This window comes from Bubalus kerabau, chromosome 7, assembly GCF_029407905.1.
Source record: "Bubalus kerabau isolate K-KA32 ecotype Philippines breed swamp buffalo chromosome 7, PCC_UOA_SB_1v2, whole genome shotgun sequence".
NCBI lineage: Eukaryota > Metazoa > Chordata > Mammalia > Artiodactyla > Bovidae > Bubalus > Bubalus kerabau.
The window spans coordinates 108,796,291-108,812,211 of record NC_073630.1 but is presented as its reverse complement, the minus strand read 5'-3'; the positions used below and the strand labels follow the sequence as shown (position 1 = coordinate 108,812,211).

Below are 15,921 nucleotides of genomic sequence, written 5' to 3'. Positions count from 1 at the left end.
CCCTAGGTCAGGAAGATCCCCTGGAAAAGGGAACAGCAGCCCACTCCAGTATTCTTGCCTAGAGAATTCCATGGACAGAGAAGCCTGGCGGGCTACAGTCTATGGGGTCACAAAGAGTCGGACATGAGTGACCAACTAATGCTTTCACTGTTGTCTCAATAAAACTTCCATCCTCTGGGCTCCATGGATCTATTCTCCACTGTTTAGAACTGAGAAAGCAAAGCCATGAGTAACTGGCATCTGACTCTAATCTTGAAGAAAACGTTGTGGTATCTATCACCATGAAACTTTCCAACTAGAAAGCTGGGAATTGTTCTACCTCTTCTTTCTAACCCCACCAACTGCTACATTTTTAAAAGAGCCACTTTCTAGATATCTCCTTCATCCAGTCATTACTCCATGCGCTAGCTCATCAGCTCTCACCTGGATCACGGCAACAGCCTCCTAATGAGCTTTTCTACGTCAGTCATGTTAACACTCCAAACCCATCTGCAATATTGCTGATCATCTTAAAATACAAATATGAACTCTCCTGCCTCTGCTCACACCGCTTCGAGCATAAAGTCCAAATTCCTCAGCATTGCTGACGATGCTGTTGCCCAAGGTCTAGCCAACGTTCTGTCAGTATAGCACAAAAGCATCCATAGCCTAAAATGAATATGATTGCATTCCACTGAAACCTCATTTATAAAAACTGGCTGCGGCTGGATGTGGCCTGTGGCCCAAAGCTGGTCGACCTCCGCTCTAACCTCATCCAGCACAGCCTCTTCCCCTGCCTCCCCGCCCCTCTCCCAGGCCCCCAGGGACGGGCTCCAGCCGCACCAGCATTGCCCTTGCCCCCCCTCGTCACCCTGCTCTTCAACACCAGCGCCCTCGCTCACAGCCCCTCCTCTGCCAGGAAGGTGGTTTAATCCCCTTCTTTTGTCTGGTAGAATGGTTCTTGTCCTTCAAAGTCTGGTTTGTTTTTCCACTGATTCTCCCTCAAGGAGCTTTAGTTACCCTTCATCTGTATTTCCTCAGAGAAGGCAATGGCACCCCACTCCAGTACTCTTGCCTGGAAAATCCCATGGACGGAGGAGCCTGGTAGGCTGCAGTCCATGAGGTCATTAAAAGTAGGACACGACTGAGCGACTTCACTTTCCCTTTTCACTTTCATGCATTGGAGAAGGAAATGGCAACCCACTCCAGTGTTCTTGCCTGGAGAATCCCAGGGACAGGGGAGCCTAGTGGGCTGCCGTCTATGGAGTCGCACAGAGTCGGACACGACTGAAGTGACTTAGCAGCAGCAGAAGCATCTGTATTTCCTAAAAGCCAGGACACAGATGTCATAACTTTTTAATGTCCCCACAATGACTGACACCTATCAGGAGTCCAATGATTACAGGAGATGGAATAAACCAATTAGTATTGAATAAATGTAATTTCGAAAGCTACAGTCTTCATAAGCGCTGGAAAAATTCATAAGTGCAGTCCCCACAAAGGATTCACTATTTATATCATAAAAAGTCTCTGGCACTGAGTCCCGCTTACAGTTTACACTTGGTTATTAAGATCCATAAAAACACAGCATCATGAAGTTAAAAGAGGTCCTAAAGAACATTAACACAGTGAGACTGTGTCTCTCTGAGCCCTACAGGTGGTTCCAAAGAGGATCCTCAAGGAGAAGGGGGGGACGGTGGAGAGGCAGCTGACTAATTAAATTCTCTTTTCCCAGCCCTTTCATCCCAGCCTTAGACAAAACAGCTCTTTATATCAGTTGCAAAAGGAATTCTGCATTAATTTTTAAAAAGTCTATATGATTTAACAGACTACATTGTGTTTGGAGCCTGCCTCCTAAATCTACACTGTCTCCTGGTCTATTCCTGTCCTGTGAGGCCCTATCTGAAGCTTCTCACTGACTGTAGCACCTGTTGCCTGATACTGCTTCTTTGAACCATGCTCTCCTCAACTGACACTCTATTTAAGTAGAACTATATTCAGTCCTTGAATAAAGTCTATTTCCAGCTACTCTGGATAATACTACTACTACTCTGGATAATAATCCTATTCCCAGATTCACTTATGGCTCCAAAGACTGGCATTCAAGGTCAACACTACATCTCAGAAGAAAACTGAGAAGGCCCTGGGGTACCAATGTTTGGTGTTACAGTTTTCACTTCCACTTGAGTTGCTGTGGTCTTTATGTGTCCGCTTCCCCATTTGACTATAAACTCCCTGAGGCAGGAACTAAATCTTAATAATAAAAGCTACTACTTATTCAATGTTTACTCCAGACACGGGATTAAGTGTATGTGTGTGCATGTCAGTCATTCAGTAATATCTGACTCTTTGAAACCCCATGGACTGTGGCCCACCAGGCTTCTCTGTCCACACCATTTCCCAGGTAAGAATACTGAAGTGGGTTGCCGTTTCCTCCTTCAGGGGATCTTCCCAACCCAGAGAGGGAACCGGAGTCTCCTTCGTCGCAGGTGGATTCTTCACCATCTGAGCCACCAGGGAGGCCCCTAAGTGTGCACACACATGCTATATAATATGAAGGAATCATGTTAGGCTCACACATTTTCTGGAACTGGAAGGGGCCTCAGACAGAGATCAACCAGCTCCAAAATTCAAAGCAAAGTGACACAGTAAATAACATTCATTCATTAATTCAAGAAACATTTACTGAGAACCTATCCTGCACTGCTCTAAAACCGAAGGAGTCTTTGTTTTCATAAAGTATATGCTCCAGTGGATAAACAGGTCAATGGATACACAGTATGTTAAATAATAGGAATAAAGCAGAGTAAAGGAGAGAAAAAGGATACTATTTCACACAGGGCAGTGGAGGGAGGGATCACTGAGGCAACACATGAGCAGAGGCCTAACGACCAATCACGTGGCATCTAGGAGAGAAGCGCTCCAGGTTGAGGGCACGCACAAAGGGCCTGAGGTGGGGATGTGCCTGGAGGGTGTGAGGACAGCGAGGAAATCAGGGCAGCTGGAGCAGGGTAAGAGGAGAGGCGCTCGGGACGGTAGCAGGGAGCAGACCATTTGCCTTTGGGCTACTGTAAGAAGTCTGATTTGAAGTCAGGAACTCAAGATAATGCACTCCTACAAAAATAAAAAAAGTGACACTTGGCTTTCACAAAAGCAATGTATAATGAACAAAGAAAAACTCACGGGCATGCTTGATCTGAAAACAGAATTCCCAACAAATACTCAGAGCCGATGTTTATCTTAGGTTATCTCTGCTTTATAAGAAATCACTACAGTCGTGGCCTAAGCTGTCAGTTTTACCAAGGTGGACACTGAGGCGCAGAAAGACCAGGCTGTCTGTCCCTCGTGGCTGAACGTGGGCCAGGACACAGGTCTCCTGACGTCCTGTAGGCTGGCTCCCGCTGTTCATGCACACTCAAGTTTTGGAGGTGTCTTGTTTTACTGCATGTTGCCTCTCCTGGCCTCTGTAATTTTTATAAATTAATAAGAGAATTAAAGAGCTGCCCCGTAGGAGGCACCTCAGGACACATTTCCGCATGAAGCCTGTCATTACAAACTCCCACAATTCTAGTTTTTTTCTTCCCCACGGAGCTGAAGACCAGACACGTAACGTGAAAGCAGGTCAGGCACTGTGCTAGAGACTAGATAGAACATCTGCATTGGTTTTGCCTGCCCAGTATCCCTTATTCCCTGATTTTTAGACACAGTATTCCCTTTTCTAAGGTTCTGGTGGGGCATCCATCACAGCATTCAACCCATCTATTGGCCAAGCCATAAGGAGGGCTTCCCTGATGGCTCAGATGCTAAAGAATCTGCCTGCGATGCAGGAGACCTGGGTTCATTCCCTGGGTTGGCAAGATCCCCTGGAGAAGGGAATGGCAACCCACTCCAGTATTCTTCCTTGAAGAATCCCATGAACAGAGGAGCCTGGTGGCCTACAGTCCATGGGGGTCACAAAGAGTCAGACACAACTGAATGACTTTCTAACGAGGGCTCAGGACCCAAGCAGAACCAACTAGAGCCCTTTTCTGGAGTTTTATGGATAAGACCTAAAGAAAGAAGCTCCTTCCTATGTTTCCCAGGTGTATAAGCCAAAACATTCCTATTTTGCTCGGGTTGGTTTACACAGTGCTGGGTGCTCAGTTGCTCAGTCATGTCTGACTCTTAGTGCAACCCCATGGACTGTAGCCCACCAGGCTCCTCTGTCCCTGGGATTTTCCAGGCAAGAATGCTGGAGTGGGTTACCATTTGCTCCTCCAGGTAGTTTACACGAGGTCACCCTTACGTGCAACCAGAACAAGTCACACTCATGCAAGCACTTGCACACCTTTTCTCATTTCATCTGCATAACCACCTTATCAAGTTGCTATGACTTGCTCTATTTTAGAAGTGAGGAAATTGAGGTCAAATAACTTTCCCAAGGTCTTGCAGTAAATAGGAGGCATTCAAATTCAGGACTTTCTGCTCCAAATCTTATTCAGTATCCAGTTATGAATTCAGTATTAATTCAGGAAGAAGAAACTCAGCTAAGGAATTTTTGGTTTAAAATTAGAGTGGAAATGCATGTATGGGATGGGAAATAAACAACATTCAACTGGGGTCAAAGGACCTGGCTTCTTCCTCTGGCTCTGCCCTTTGACCTCATTAATTATTACTCTGGGCAAGGCATTTTACTTACCTGAGTATTAGTTTGCCCATCTACAAAATGAGAAGCCTGAACAACACAAACTTCAGGTCCTTTTAAGTACTAAAGAGAAAAAAAGCCCATGGTTCTGCTTTAGGCATACAGATTCCATTTTTACTATTAATATATATTAGATAGGATGTCAGTAAATTTCAACTTGAATGTCAGATCCAACAACTGGTAATAGCTGCCTGGGGCAGTGTTGCATGGGATTCTGAGCAAAAGGGATCTGCTGGGAAATTAACACCAGCTTCCACGGTCCCAGGGATGGGGAGAGAGAGGAAGAGCTGTCCGCTTGCCACCCATTTGCTATTGTGGCGAGTTTCACCTCGACAGGAAAGCTGCTGTCTCCTCTAGTGATGGTATCAGCACCTGCACAGGATTTTCAGACTCCTTTATGAACTGACTTGGTTTTCCTTTGCAAGAAAGAATGAAAGTACAAGACAGGTAAGTGGTGTAAGGAATAAAGTTTCAAGACACTGATGAAAATATGTCTAAATGGCCTACCTGGCATCAGGGTAGGGGGTGAAGAGGAACAATAATAATCATTATAGCTCTTTACGATATGTACAAGGTCTCATAAGATCCTAACAATTAGCTTACCAGTTAAGTAGGGTATTATCATGCCCACTTTATAGAAAGGGGATGTGAGACACAGATAACAGGACTTGCCCTGGTCACCCACTTCTAAGTAGCAGACTGGAATCCAGTTCTTCTAAATTCAAGACCCAGTTTCTACTCCCAATATCCCCATTAATCCCACAGTCCAAATGAGTCAAGCTCCCGTTGCCAAGAGCCATAATTATCACTGTTTGGAGTTGTTCAGCTATGAAAAATTCCTCCTCCGAGAATCTGAAATGCCATTACTAATCTGTAATTCAACCAGTAGACACACATTGAGTATAAATAAGTTGAGCATAACATTATCTAGCTTCACACCTTTGTGCACACGCTTCTCTTAGCCTCAGAGGCCCTTCTCCACCCTGTCTGCACTGGAACCAACTACTCGTCCTACAAGATTTTTTTCAGGCATCATCTCCTCTGCAAAGCCTCTTGGCCCTGAGGTTTAACTGAACACACTCTCCTTTGTGTCCCACATGACATCTACAAGGCTTTGCGACATTTCTTTTGATAATATGTCTGCCCACCATTCCTTTTAAATCACATTATTCTAACACAATGATGGTCAGAAAGTAGGCACTTAATAGATGCTTTCTGATGGACTGAATATATACATCTGGAACAACTTTCCTTCCAAGGCTTGAATATCCTTTGCCAACTGCCACTCCCTAATTCATGCATACATATATTCATTGAAAACTGTGTCTACAAAGTACCAGACACTGCATGCACTGTGTATCAAACAGAAGTGGATTTACCAAGAAGTTTAAGCCTCAGGGCCCCTCCCTTGCACCTCCCAAAGCTCTGAATCTTTTATTGTAATTTTGGATTTCTATTTCTTAAAGAGGACAGACAGAACTGTATAAGCTTCAAGCTCCACAAAAACGAGATCCATCCTTGGTGGCAAGGATACAAAAGTGAACCTGGAAAACTTTCTTTCTCCCCTTACAGAGTTTCCAGTGTAGCGGGGAAGACAGACAACCATTTGTTCATTCATTCCTTCAACAAACACTTACTAAGCAATGTTACGAGTCAGGCTTTAGGGATTCTGCGGTGAAGTCAACACTGTTCCTGCCCTTAAGGAGTAGGTCACGGCTCTCCTGAACGTAAGTCGGCTGTGTTCAGGAAACAGAAAGGAGTTTAGATGACTGGAATAGAGCATGCTTGTGAAAGATCACCCTAAACTAGCCGGTTCCTAGCCTGAGTCCTGATCTATTATTGCGAGAAGCAAGGGGAAGTGAGAGATCAGTTGAAAGCCACCTGCGATCTCAAGGCGGGGCAGGGAAGGGGAAGGCGATGAGACGAGTAAACCAAAGAAGTAATACACGGCGGTCAGTGCTGCGACAGGAAAGCGGAAGACTATGGGGGAAGCCTCGCCGGCGTTCAGGTCTGCAGAATGACAGCTAAATCACTACCTCACGAAGCAGCCATGAACTTGACAGAATTCCGAGTTCCCAACATGCGTCCCCATTCTTCGACCCAAAATGAAGTGAAGTTCACTCTGCGAGCCCATGGACTGTAGCCTACAAGGCTCGCTCCTCCGTCCATGGAATTTTCCAGGCAACAGTACTGGAGTGGGTTTTCATTTTCCTTTCTCCAGGGGATCTTCCCGACCCTGGGATCGAACCTGTGTCCTCCCGCATTGCGGGCAGACGCTTTACCGTCTGAGCACCAGGGAAGACCCAAGACTGTTCGTTTCCCGACAACCGTCAGCTCTCCGGAACCAACTCTCCCGCCCTCCTCTTCATACCACCTTCCCCAGGCTCTTCTTTGACACACTGCTCTACCAGACACAGACAGTCGGGTTTGGGGTCCGCGCCCTCAGCTCTCCAGCCCGCCGTTTCCATAGCAACCAGCTCACCACTTCGCGCGCTCGGCTGGAGAAGTCGTCTTTGGGCCTGGGGCTCCGGCGAAACAGCTCGTCGCGGCTGCCCTCCACCCCGCCGCCCACTGCCACTCCCAGTGCTTTGTTGCGCGTCTTCACGGTCTTGACGCTGGCCCTGAACAGCAGTGTGATGTCCACCGCCATGGCGACCCGCGCCCACCGTTGCCCCACCAAGCCGGCCCACGTCAGCAGCCGGCGACCGCGGCGCGACGACCCGGCGGCTGGAGGACCGTTCCGGTGTCCGCACCCTTCCGCCCGACAACAGCGACGCGAGAAAAACAGTTCCGAGCAGAGCGGGGCTGCTGCGGAGAGAGGAGAAAGGTTCCGGCCTTCGGCCGCGGGCGTGAACCGGTTCCCTCGCCGACGCTCACACCAGCTCCAGTTCCCCTCCCGGCAAACCTCGGCGGGCTTGGCTGCGCGAGGAAAGGTCCCGGAGTCCCGAGCTCCCCGAGGCCGCTTGCAGCGTTCAGGCCTCAGGAGCTAGGGGATAGAGAAGCTGGATCCCTTCTCGTGGCTCCGGGCATTGCCTGAGCCCGGCCGCGCGGGTTGCCGGGGTAGGAGGCGGCCCAGCCTGACCCAGACCTCATCGACCCACCTTGTGCGGGACCGAAGCACATGGATGGTGACCACCTGGGTGCAGTAAGTGGTAGGGCAGATCAGGTGTGCAGGGCACAGAGCTAGAGGCCTTTCTTTTCCAGTCTTTACCCACCTGATCTGTAAAGAGAAGCCAGCACCTTCCTCAGTGTTAATGTGAAAGTTAAGCGAGATAACACGTGCACTGTTTTGTTATTGCTTGAAATAAAAAGGCACTTACTCCTTGGAAGAAAAGTTATGATCAACCTAGACAGCATATTAAAAAGCAGAGACATTACTTTGCCAACAAATGTCTGTCTAGTCAAGGCTGTGGTTTTTCCAGTAGTCATGTATGGCTGTGAGAGCTGGACAATAAAGAAAGCTGAGCGTTGATGAATTGATGCTTTTGAACTGTGGTGTTGGAGAAGATTCTTGAGAGTCCCTTGCACAGCAAAGAGATCCAACCAGTCCATCCTAAAGGAAATGGGTCCTGAATGTTCATTGGAAGGACCAATGCTGAAGCTGAAACTCCAATACTTTGGCCACCTGATGCGAAGAGTTGGCTCATTTGAAAAGACCCTGATGCTTGGAAGGATTGAAGGCGAGAGGAGAAGGGGAGGACAGAGGATGAGACGGTTGGATGGCATCACCAACTCAATGGACATGAGTTTGAGTAAACTCCGGGAGTTGGTGATAGACAGGGAGGCCTGGCGTACTGCAGTCCATGGGGTCGCAAAGAGTCAGACATGACTGAGCGACTGAACTGAACTGAACTGACTCCTCAAGACCAATGACAGTTAGTTACCTTTATTAATAATAACATTATTTCTATCATTCTTGTTATTAATTACAGTGGGGAAAGCTCTATAGAGAAGTCATCACTCTATAGAGAAGGCATCACTCTATAGAGAAAGCAGATTTGAAGAATGAGTAGGAATTTATGAGTTGGAGACAAAGATAGAAGAGTTTGGCTGGTTTCTGTTCATCCTCACGTATGCTTTTTAAATATACCATCTTAAGTCTTAGTTATTTAAGTTCACTGCACGTTAGCCAATGAGTTCTTTCTACAGTTTGGTTCAAGGTTCAGATTTAATTCAAGGTCTCTTTGTTTTCATCGTTTGTTTTCTTTTTGAGAGGATGCGCAGCTAGAATATGTATTAAAATGTGGTTGCCATAGTGGTAGGCAAAATAAAAATTTTCATCAGTTCAGTTCAGTCGCTCAGTCGTGTCCGACTCTTCTCGACCCCATGAATTGCAGCACGCCAGGCCTCCCTGTCCATCACCAACTCCCAGAGTTCACTCAAACTGATGTCCATCGAGTCGGTGATGCCATCCAGCCATCTCATCCTCTGTCGTCCCCTTCTCCTCCTGCCCCCAATCCCTCCCAGCATTAGAGTCTTTTCCAATGAGTCAACTCTTTGCATGAGGTGGCCAAAGTATTGGAGTTTCAGTTTTAGCATCAGTCCTTCCAAAGAACACCCAGAACTGATCTCCTTTAGAATGGACTGGTTGGATCTCCTTGCAGTCCAAGGGACTCTCAAGAGTCTTCTCCAACACACAGTTCAAAAGCATCAATTCTTCAGTGCTCAGCTTTCTTCACAGTCCAACTCTCACATCCATACATTTGTCTTTTAGTTCTTTGTCTTGCATGAACTGTGCACAATTGGGTTTCCTGGAGGCTGGGTGGCTTGTGATGGTGCAAAACACTGTGCAAAACAGCTGTCTTCTATTAAGCCAAACTTTAAAAGAGATTTGCAAAAATATAAAACAATTCTCACTAAGTTGTTTTGGTAATATATTTGTTTCACCAAAAAAAATCACAAATGCCACTTGTATTAAGATGTATGCATTCTTTGTTTTTAACTGAATGAATATTTGAAAGTTTTGTTTTCATTTCTAATACAGTAGGTACCTATAGCTAAAACCCACATCAACACAAATAGTTTTAGAGCCCTTAGTAATTTTTTAAGAGTGTGAAGCATTGCTGAGACCAAAAATTTAAGGCCCTCTGTGTTAAATAAGTTTATTGCAAATAGATGTCTAGAAAGTACATAAGTACCTGAAAGGAAGAGGGAAAATAGTATTTGAAACCCAAACTGTAGCCACTTCAGCCCTCCTGTATGACGAAAATAAATTTTAATATGGCTTTATTCTACCAACAGAGTAAGGGAGAGAAATTGAGAAAGAAATTACAAAATCTCTACCAATGATTCTGTCTCACAGAAATAGCCCCTTGTTTTATTGAGACATTGAGTCTCTGGCTTCTGTGAAGGTAAGCCTGGGGCAGAGTAGAAGGAAAGAAGAGTTAAAGCACCCTTCGTAATAAAATGAACGGGATTGAATTAAGAGTAGGAGGGAGGAACCAGAACCCAGGGAAGGGTCCAGGAGAGGAGAGAGTAGCCCATTGTGTAGGGTTTTCGACTGGGAGGGACCAAACTACAGCAAACCTTCAGTGAGTAGTGTGTTGGGGTTGGGTTTTTTGGTTAAAAGTTCTGGAGAAAAGTCTAAGTTTTTTTGTCTGCATTTGCAAAGAGCAAAGGGGATTATGGAGATGAGACCCAAATGAACTCAAGACATCAGGCTCTAAAGCCACAAGTGACCACAAGCACATCAAATTCCTAGAAAAGTTACAAAGATCTTTTGTATCCCACAGACCATAAGATGAAAGATGCTGCATTTTTATTATCTTATTTTACTTCTCTAACCTCAAAGAGCAAGGTCACTTCAGTTGACCACGGACTTATTATTTGAAACCTCGTAAAGCCGAGAGATGGGAATAAAAAGGGAGAACAGAAGCATAGAGGAAGTGTATTACAAACTGCTGAGTGTGAAATGGTACCTAAATTATGTTTCATTTGTAACAATGCTTCATTCATTAGACTAGGCTCTCTTCTCTTGAAAAACAGTGAGGCATATTGAAATTCTTGAATATAATCAATAGTTCCCTGTAACAGCACCCTCCATACAATTAGGATAGATGAAGGCAGCTTAGAATCTTTTGGGGACTCTCATAAAAGGCATCAAATGCAGCCTCTGCCAAAAGGAGGGTAATCTGGCCCATCCACATACCCAAGTCATGACAGAACTGTGCTGTGAGTGAGAAATAGACTTGCTGTCAGTCACTGAGGCTTTGTGATTGTTGCATCCTTTATAGAGATGTTGGTTTTATTGCCCTACCACCCTAGTAAGCAGGCATTACTGCTGTATGGAGGGTGCTCAATGCCTGGAAGTATAAATCCCTACAAGACAGTACAGAGAGACCAGTTTTATGTGTATATGAAATCATAGACTTGCCACAGTTGCTATTAATATATAAACAGTAACTGGAAACCGTCTATTTTATTGTTCAGTCATATTCTTGGTCCCTCCGAGGGGAGGATTAAAGCTCCTTGGCCTATTGATGACTAACATGATCAGGTAATTCCTTTTAGCTTTGAAAAGTGACGTGTGTTGGTTCTGGGCAGCAAATTTAAGAGTTAATGTGTGATACACTGTTCTCTCTTCTCCCTCTGCCATGGCAATCTGTGACTTACCGCTGGGTCATGAGCCTGGGTCCATGAGTATAGAGGACGCAGAGCACAGCCAACCAAGGACGTGCTGGCAGTGAGAAGTAAACCTTTGCTCTTGTTGTCCACGGAGATGTGTGGTTGTTTGTTACTGTAGCATAATTATCTTATCCTAACTGATACAGCCTATATCAAGATATCTTGTAAAATAGTCTATAAGGTGCATTCGTCATTTACCATCATTACAGTGTTATCTTTCAGTAGGTAAAGGACAGAGAGGAAGGACCTGTTAGGTTATACCTAGATCTAACCAACAGGACATGAGTTTGAGTAGGCTCCAGGAGTTGGCGATGGACAGGGAAGCCTGGCATGCTGTAGTCCACGGGGTTGCAAAGAGTCGGACACAACTGAGCACTGAACTAAACCAATAGTAAGACCTGATTAGGAGGATGAGAGTGACAGACCCTGGGAGGCTGGCCATGCCATGGTGGAACTCACAATGCCAAGAGGAGAGAACTTGGAGAGTGTGTGTTTTCACTTTAGGATGTGGACCTAAAGAAATTCATAAAAAAATATTTTTTCTCAGGGGCTCTAAAAAGGACCATGACTCTAGGTGTGGGAAACTCAAAGAATAAACTTTTGTTCCTAAGAAGGAAGCTAGCTAAAGAAGTCAGGATGATGGAGAAATTGGAGCCCTTGTACACTGTTGATTGGTGTGCAGAATGGTGTAGTCACTATGGAAAACAATACGGAGTTTCCTCACAACATTAGAAACAGAACTACCATATAATCCAACAATTCTAATTTTGGATATTTAGCTAAAAGAATTGAAATTGGGATATCAAAGAGATAGTTATACTTCCATGTTCATAGCACTATTTGCAAGCACTCAGACATGGAAGCAATCTAAATATCCATTAATAGATGAGTGTGTTCAAAAAAGGAGCATGATATATACATACAGTGGAATATTATTCGGTCTTAAAAAAGAAGGAAATCCTGCAATATACAACAACACAGATTAAACTTGAAGACATTATGCGAGGTGAAAGAGGCCATTCACAGAAGAATAAATACTTCATGATTGCACTTATATGAAGTATCTAAAATAATCATGGGCTTCCCTGGTGGCTCAGATGGTAAAGAATCTGCCTGCCAATTCAGGGGATGTAGGCTCAATCTCCTGGTCGAAAGGATCCCCTGGAAGATGAAATGGCTACCCACTCCACTATTCTTGCCTGGAAAATCCCATGGACAGAGGGGCCTGGTGTGCTTGCAGTCAATGGGGTCACAAAGAGTGGGACATGACTTAGTGACTAAGCAAGAATAACAACAACATGGTCAAACCCATAGAAGGAAGAAAAGAATAGTGGTTGCTAGGAGCTGGGGGAGGGGGTTTGCTAATTAACAGGTATAAAATTTTAGTTACACAAGATAAACAGGTTTCTGACAACTGCATCACTTTTCTTACAAGCTATCCTGTGACACCAGCTCTGCTCCTCTCTATTCTATGTTTAAGAACACGTGTGATTATATTGGGCTCACCTGGTAGTCGGAGATAATCTCTGTATCTGGAGGCCAGGTGATTAACAACCTCAATTCCATCTGCAATCTCGGTTCCCCCTTGCCAAGTACTCTCACATTCCAGGGATTGAGACTTGGATATCCTTGGTGGGCTATAATTCTGCCTACCACGGGGCTTCCTGGTAGCTCAGTTGGTAAAGAATCTGCCTGCAATGCAAGAGACCTGGCTTCAATCCCTGGGTAGGAAAGATCCCCTGGAGAAGGAAATGGCAGCCCACTTCAGTATTCTTGCCATGGGAAATCCCATGAACAGGGGAGCCTCACGGGCTACAGTCCATGGGGTCACAGAGTCGGACACGACTGAGTGACTAAGCACAGCACAGAGCAGGGGGTTCATTCCAACAGAAAAGAGAGCTGATTATGAGCTGAGTAGACACCTCTTTCTGTCTTCCTGGATGAACACAGAGATCCACCTCTTCTTTTTCCATTTCTGGAGCAATGTTTCTAGCCCTGCTCCTAACACTCCAAGGGACTACAGAAATAAGGAAAACAGAATCTCTACCCTTAAAAGCTCTAATCTAACAGGAGGCTTTCAGGTATCTCAAGTACCAAGATTTCCTCTGAAATCTTCTAGCCTCTTTTACCTCTTTTAAGGAGTGTCCCACTTTGCTTAACCCATTTCAGAGGATGCAGCTTGCAGCAATGTAATGAACAGCTACAAAGTTCAAGCCCTTTCTCTCCCCTCTCCCCCACAGGGTTGTATGGTGGTGCCACTTCCTCCCAGTTCTCCCTCCCTCCACCCCAGGAGTTTCATAAATCACTTCATAAAAACTCATTTACTGGTTTTCCCCACGTAATGGCAGAAATAAACTGCTCAATACACACTTGGAAGCTCCTTCCAGAAAACTCGCGCATCGTGTTGTTGGCGTGGCATCTTGGTTTCCAACCTGAATTTCCACTGCCTTTGCTTTTCTGACAGTATCTTCTGTAATTAACATGGCTGAATCCTCCCCTTTTTATTGAGTTGGACAGCAAATCACAGAGTAAATGCTTTCCCTTGCACTTTAAAAGGATTTAATAGGAAAATATTTTTCTTACATCCTGTTTCAAGGGGAAAATGTGATTTTAGGGGACATTTTATAGTTCACAACAGGATATTGAAGGGCATTTGGTTTTGCTTAGTCTATTATGACTGTGTTTCTCCAGCATGAAGTGGTGTTTTTTGTGATTATTTAGATAAGTCTGATTAAGGTAGGTAGATAGCCATAGAATTATGGGAATTTAGGACAGAAAAGGGGCTCAAATACCATCCAGGCCATTCCCCTCATAATTCAGATGAGAAAACAAGTGACTTGTCCAAGGTCACACATTGAGTTACAGGGGAAAATGAGATTCAGTTCTTTATCTCTCAACTGTTCGATGCTCCCAAATCAGCTTTGTGGAGAGGTTGGAGGTGGACGTAGAAATAGAAGAGAGGCATTTATACAAAGGGACCCATGTGTTTCTAGACTTATATGTATCATATAAGTACTTTTGAGAATTGGGGTGATTAGTAAGTATGGATTTGTGTGTGTTATATCCACCCATCCATCCATTCAGGCAGATTCTGAACACATTTTTAGTGTCTTCTCAATAAATGGCACCATGCTAGATACTGAAAAGATAAAAACAAAGCTGAAGTCTCCACCTTCTGTTGTTGTTTAGTCACTAAGTCGTGTCCGACTCTTTGCAACCCCATGGATTGCAGCACGCCAGGCTTCCCTGTCCTTCACCATCTCTCAGAGTTTGTCCAAACTCATGTCTATTGAGTTGGTGATGCCATCCAACCATCTCACCCTTTGTTGCCCCGTTTCCTCCTGCCCTCAATCTTTCCCAGCATTAGGGTCTTTTCCAAAGAATTGACTCAGCATCAGGTGGCCAAAGTATTGGAGCTTCAGCATCAGTCCTTCCAATGAATATTCAGGGTTAATTTCATTTAGGATCAATCAGTTGGATTTCCTTGCTGTTCAAGGGACTCTCAAGAGTCTTCTCCAGCACCACAATTCAAAAGCATCAATTCTTCAGCGCTCAGCCAAAGTCCAAGCCTCCCATATGTATATGACTACTGGAAAAACTGTGGCTTTGACTATACAGATCTTTATAATTAAATGTAGCAAGTGCAATAACAGTTCATTGTTTTAAACGAAATGTCTGAAGAATGAAATTCTCCAGGGCTAGGAGAAGATCAGCATGAGTGAGAAAGGGGACTCAGCTCCAGGAATAGGGCAGTAGAGAAGATATTCTTATGGTCCTCCTTTCTGGCCATTTCAGTCACCCCAGTCTTGATGAGACTCTTTGGAGCAGAAAACAGATCTTAGCCTGGTACTGTGGCAAGAGTCCAGGGTCTGAGTCTTACACTCTCATGTTCAAATCCCAGCCACTTATTGGTAGTGAGATCTTTAGAAGTTATTTCTTCATCTGGGAAATAAAGATAAAAATATCCAACAGAATTGTTGCATGAGAGTCATGTCCAACTCTTTGTGACCCCAGGGACTGTAGCCTGCTAGGCTCCTTTGTCCATGGGATTCTCCAGGCAGGAATACTGGAGTGGGTTGCCATGCCCTTCTCCAGGGGATCTTCCTGATCCAGGGATCAAACCCAGGTCTCCTGCATTGCAGGCAGATTCTTTACCATCTGAGCCACCAGGGAAGCCCAACTGATCTATATGAAATGTATAAGGCAACATCTGGCACAAAGCTGGAATAAAAGTACAGCCATTATGGTAATAAGTTTGTTGAGGATTAGATTTCATGGCTCATGGGGTTGGGGCAACTGGAAGTCATGGCGAGTCTTCTTCTAGTACTGGAAGGAGCTTTGGTTTACTTTCCAGTCTCTGCATCACCCAGCTAATGGGCACTATTCAAGTTTGAATAAAAGCCGAGACAGTACCTTGGATCAGTGTTGGAATTAAAGGAAGCACTCAGAAAGTAATTGGACACTGTGGTTTGGGTCAGTCTCAGAGAATGTTTCTGGGAGTTTGACTATTTATTCTGGAGAAGAGAAGACTTAGGGAATGGATGAAGTAAAGGTCCTCAGGAGCATGAACCAATGGATGGAGAGCAGCTGTTCCCTATTTCTGTTTTGGACAGAGTGAGAGGAAATGAGCTTAC

The 15,921-nt window shown here is 44.9% G+C and overlaps 1 protein-coding gene and 1 long non-coding RNA gene across 3 annotated transcripts in view; both read right to left on the bottom strand.

Annotated features, from left to right (window-relative positions):
* STX18 (syntaxin 18) overlaps positions 1-12,868 on the bottom strand; it is a 122,346-nt gene extending 109,478 nt beyond the window's left edge. Inside the window, exon 1 of one of the 2 annotated variants that reach the window (XM_055589088.1) lies at positions 12,794-12,868. In XM_055589088.1, coding sequence (XP_055445063.1) covers positions 12,794-12,853 — 60 coding nt within the window. In that variant the 5' untranslated portion in view covers positions 12,854-12,868. Of the gene's footprint in view, positions 1-7,145; positions 7,478-12,793 lie in introns of those variants that run through there. The other variant, XM_055589087.1, reaches the window with a different exon arrangement.
* Positions 3,214-7,121, bottom strand: LOC129658106 (uncharacterized). Its single transcript, XR_008717269.1, has 2 exons — positions 6,700-7,121; positions 3,214-3,443 (listed from the first exon to the last, which is right to left on the bottom strand). It is a non-coding gene; the product is annotated as an uncharacterized LOC129658106 (long non-coding RNA).
* Positions 12,869-15,921: the final 3,053 nt, after the last annotated feature.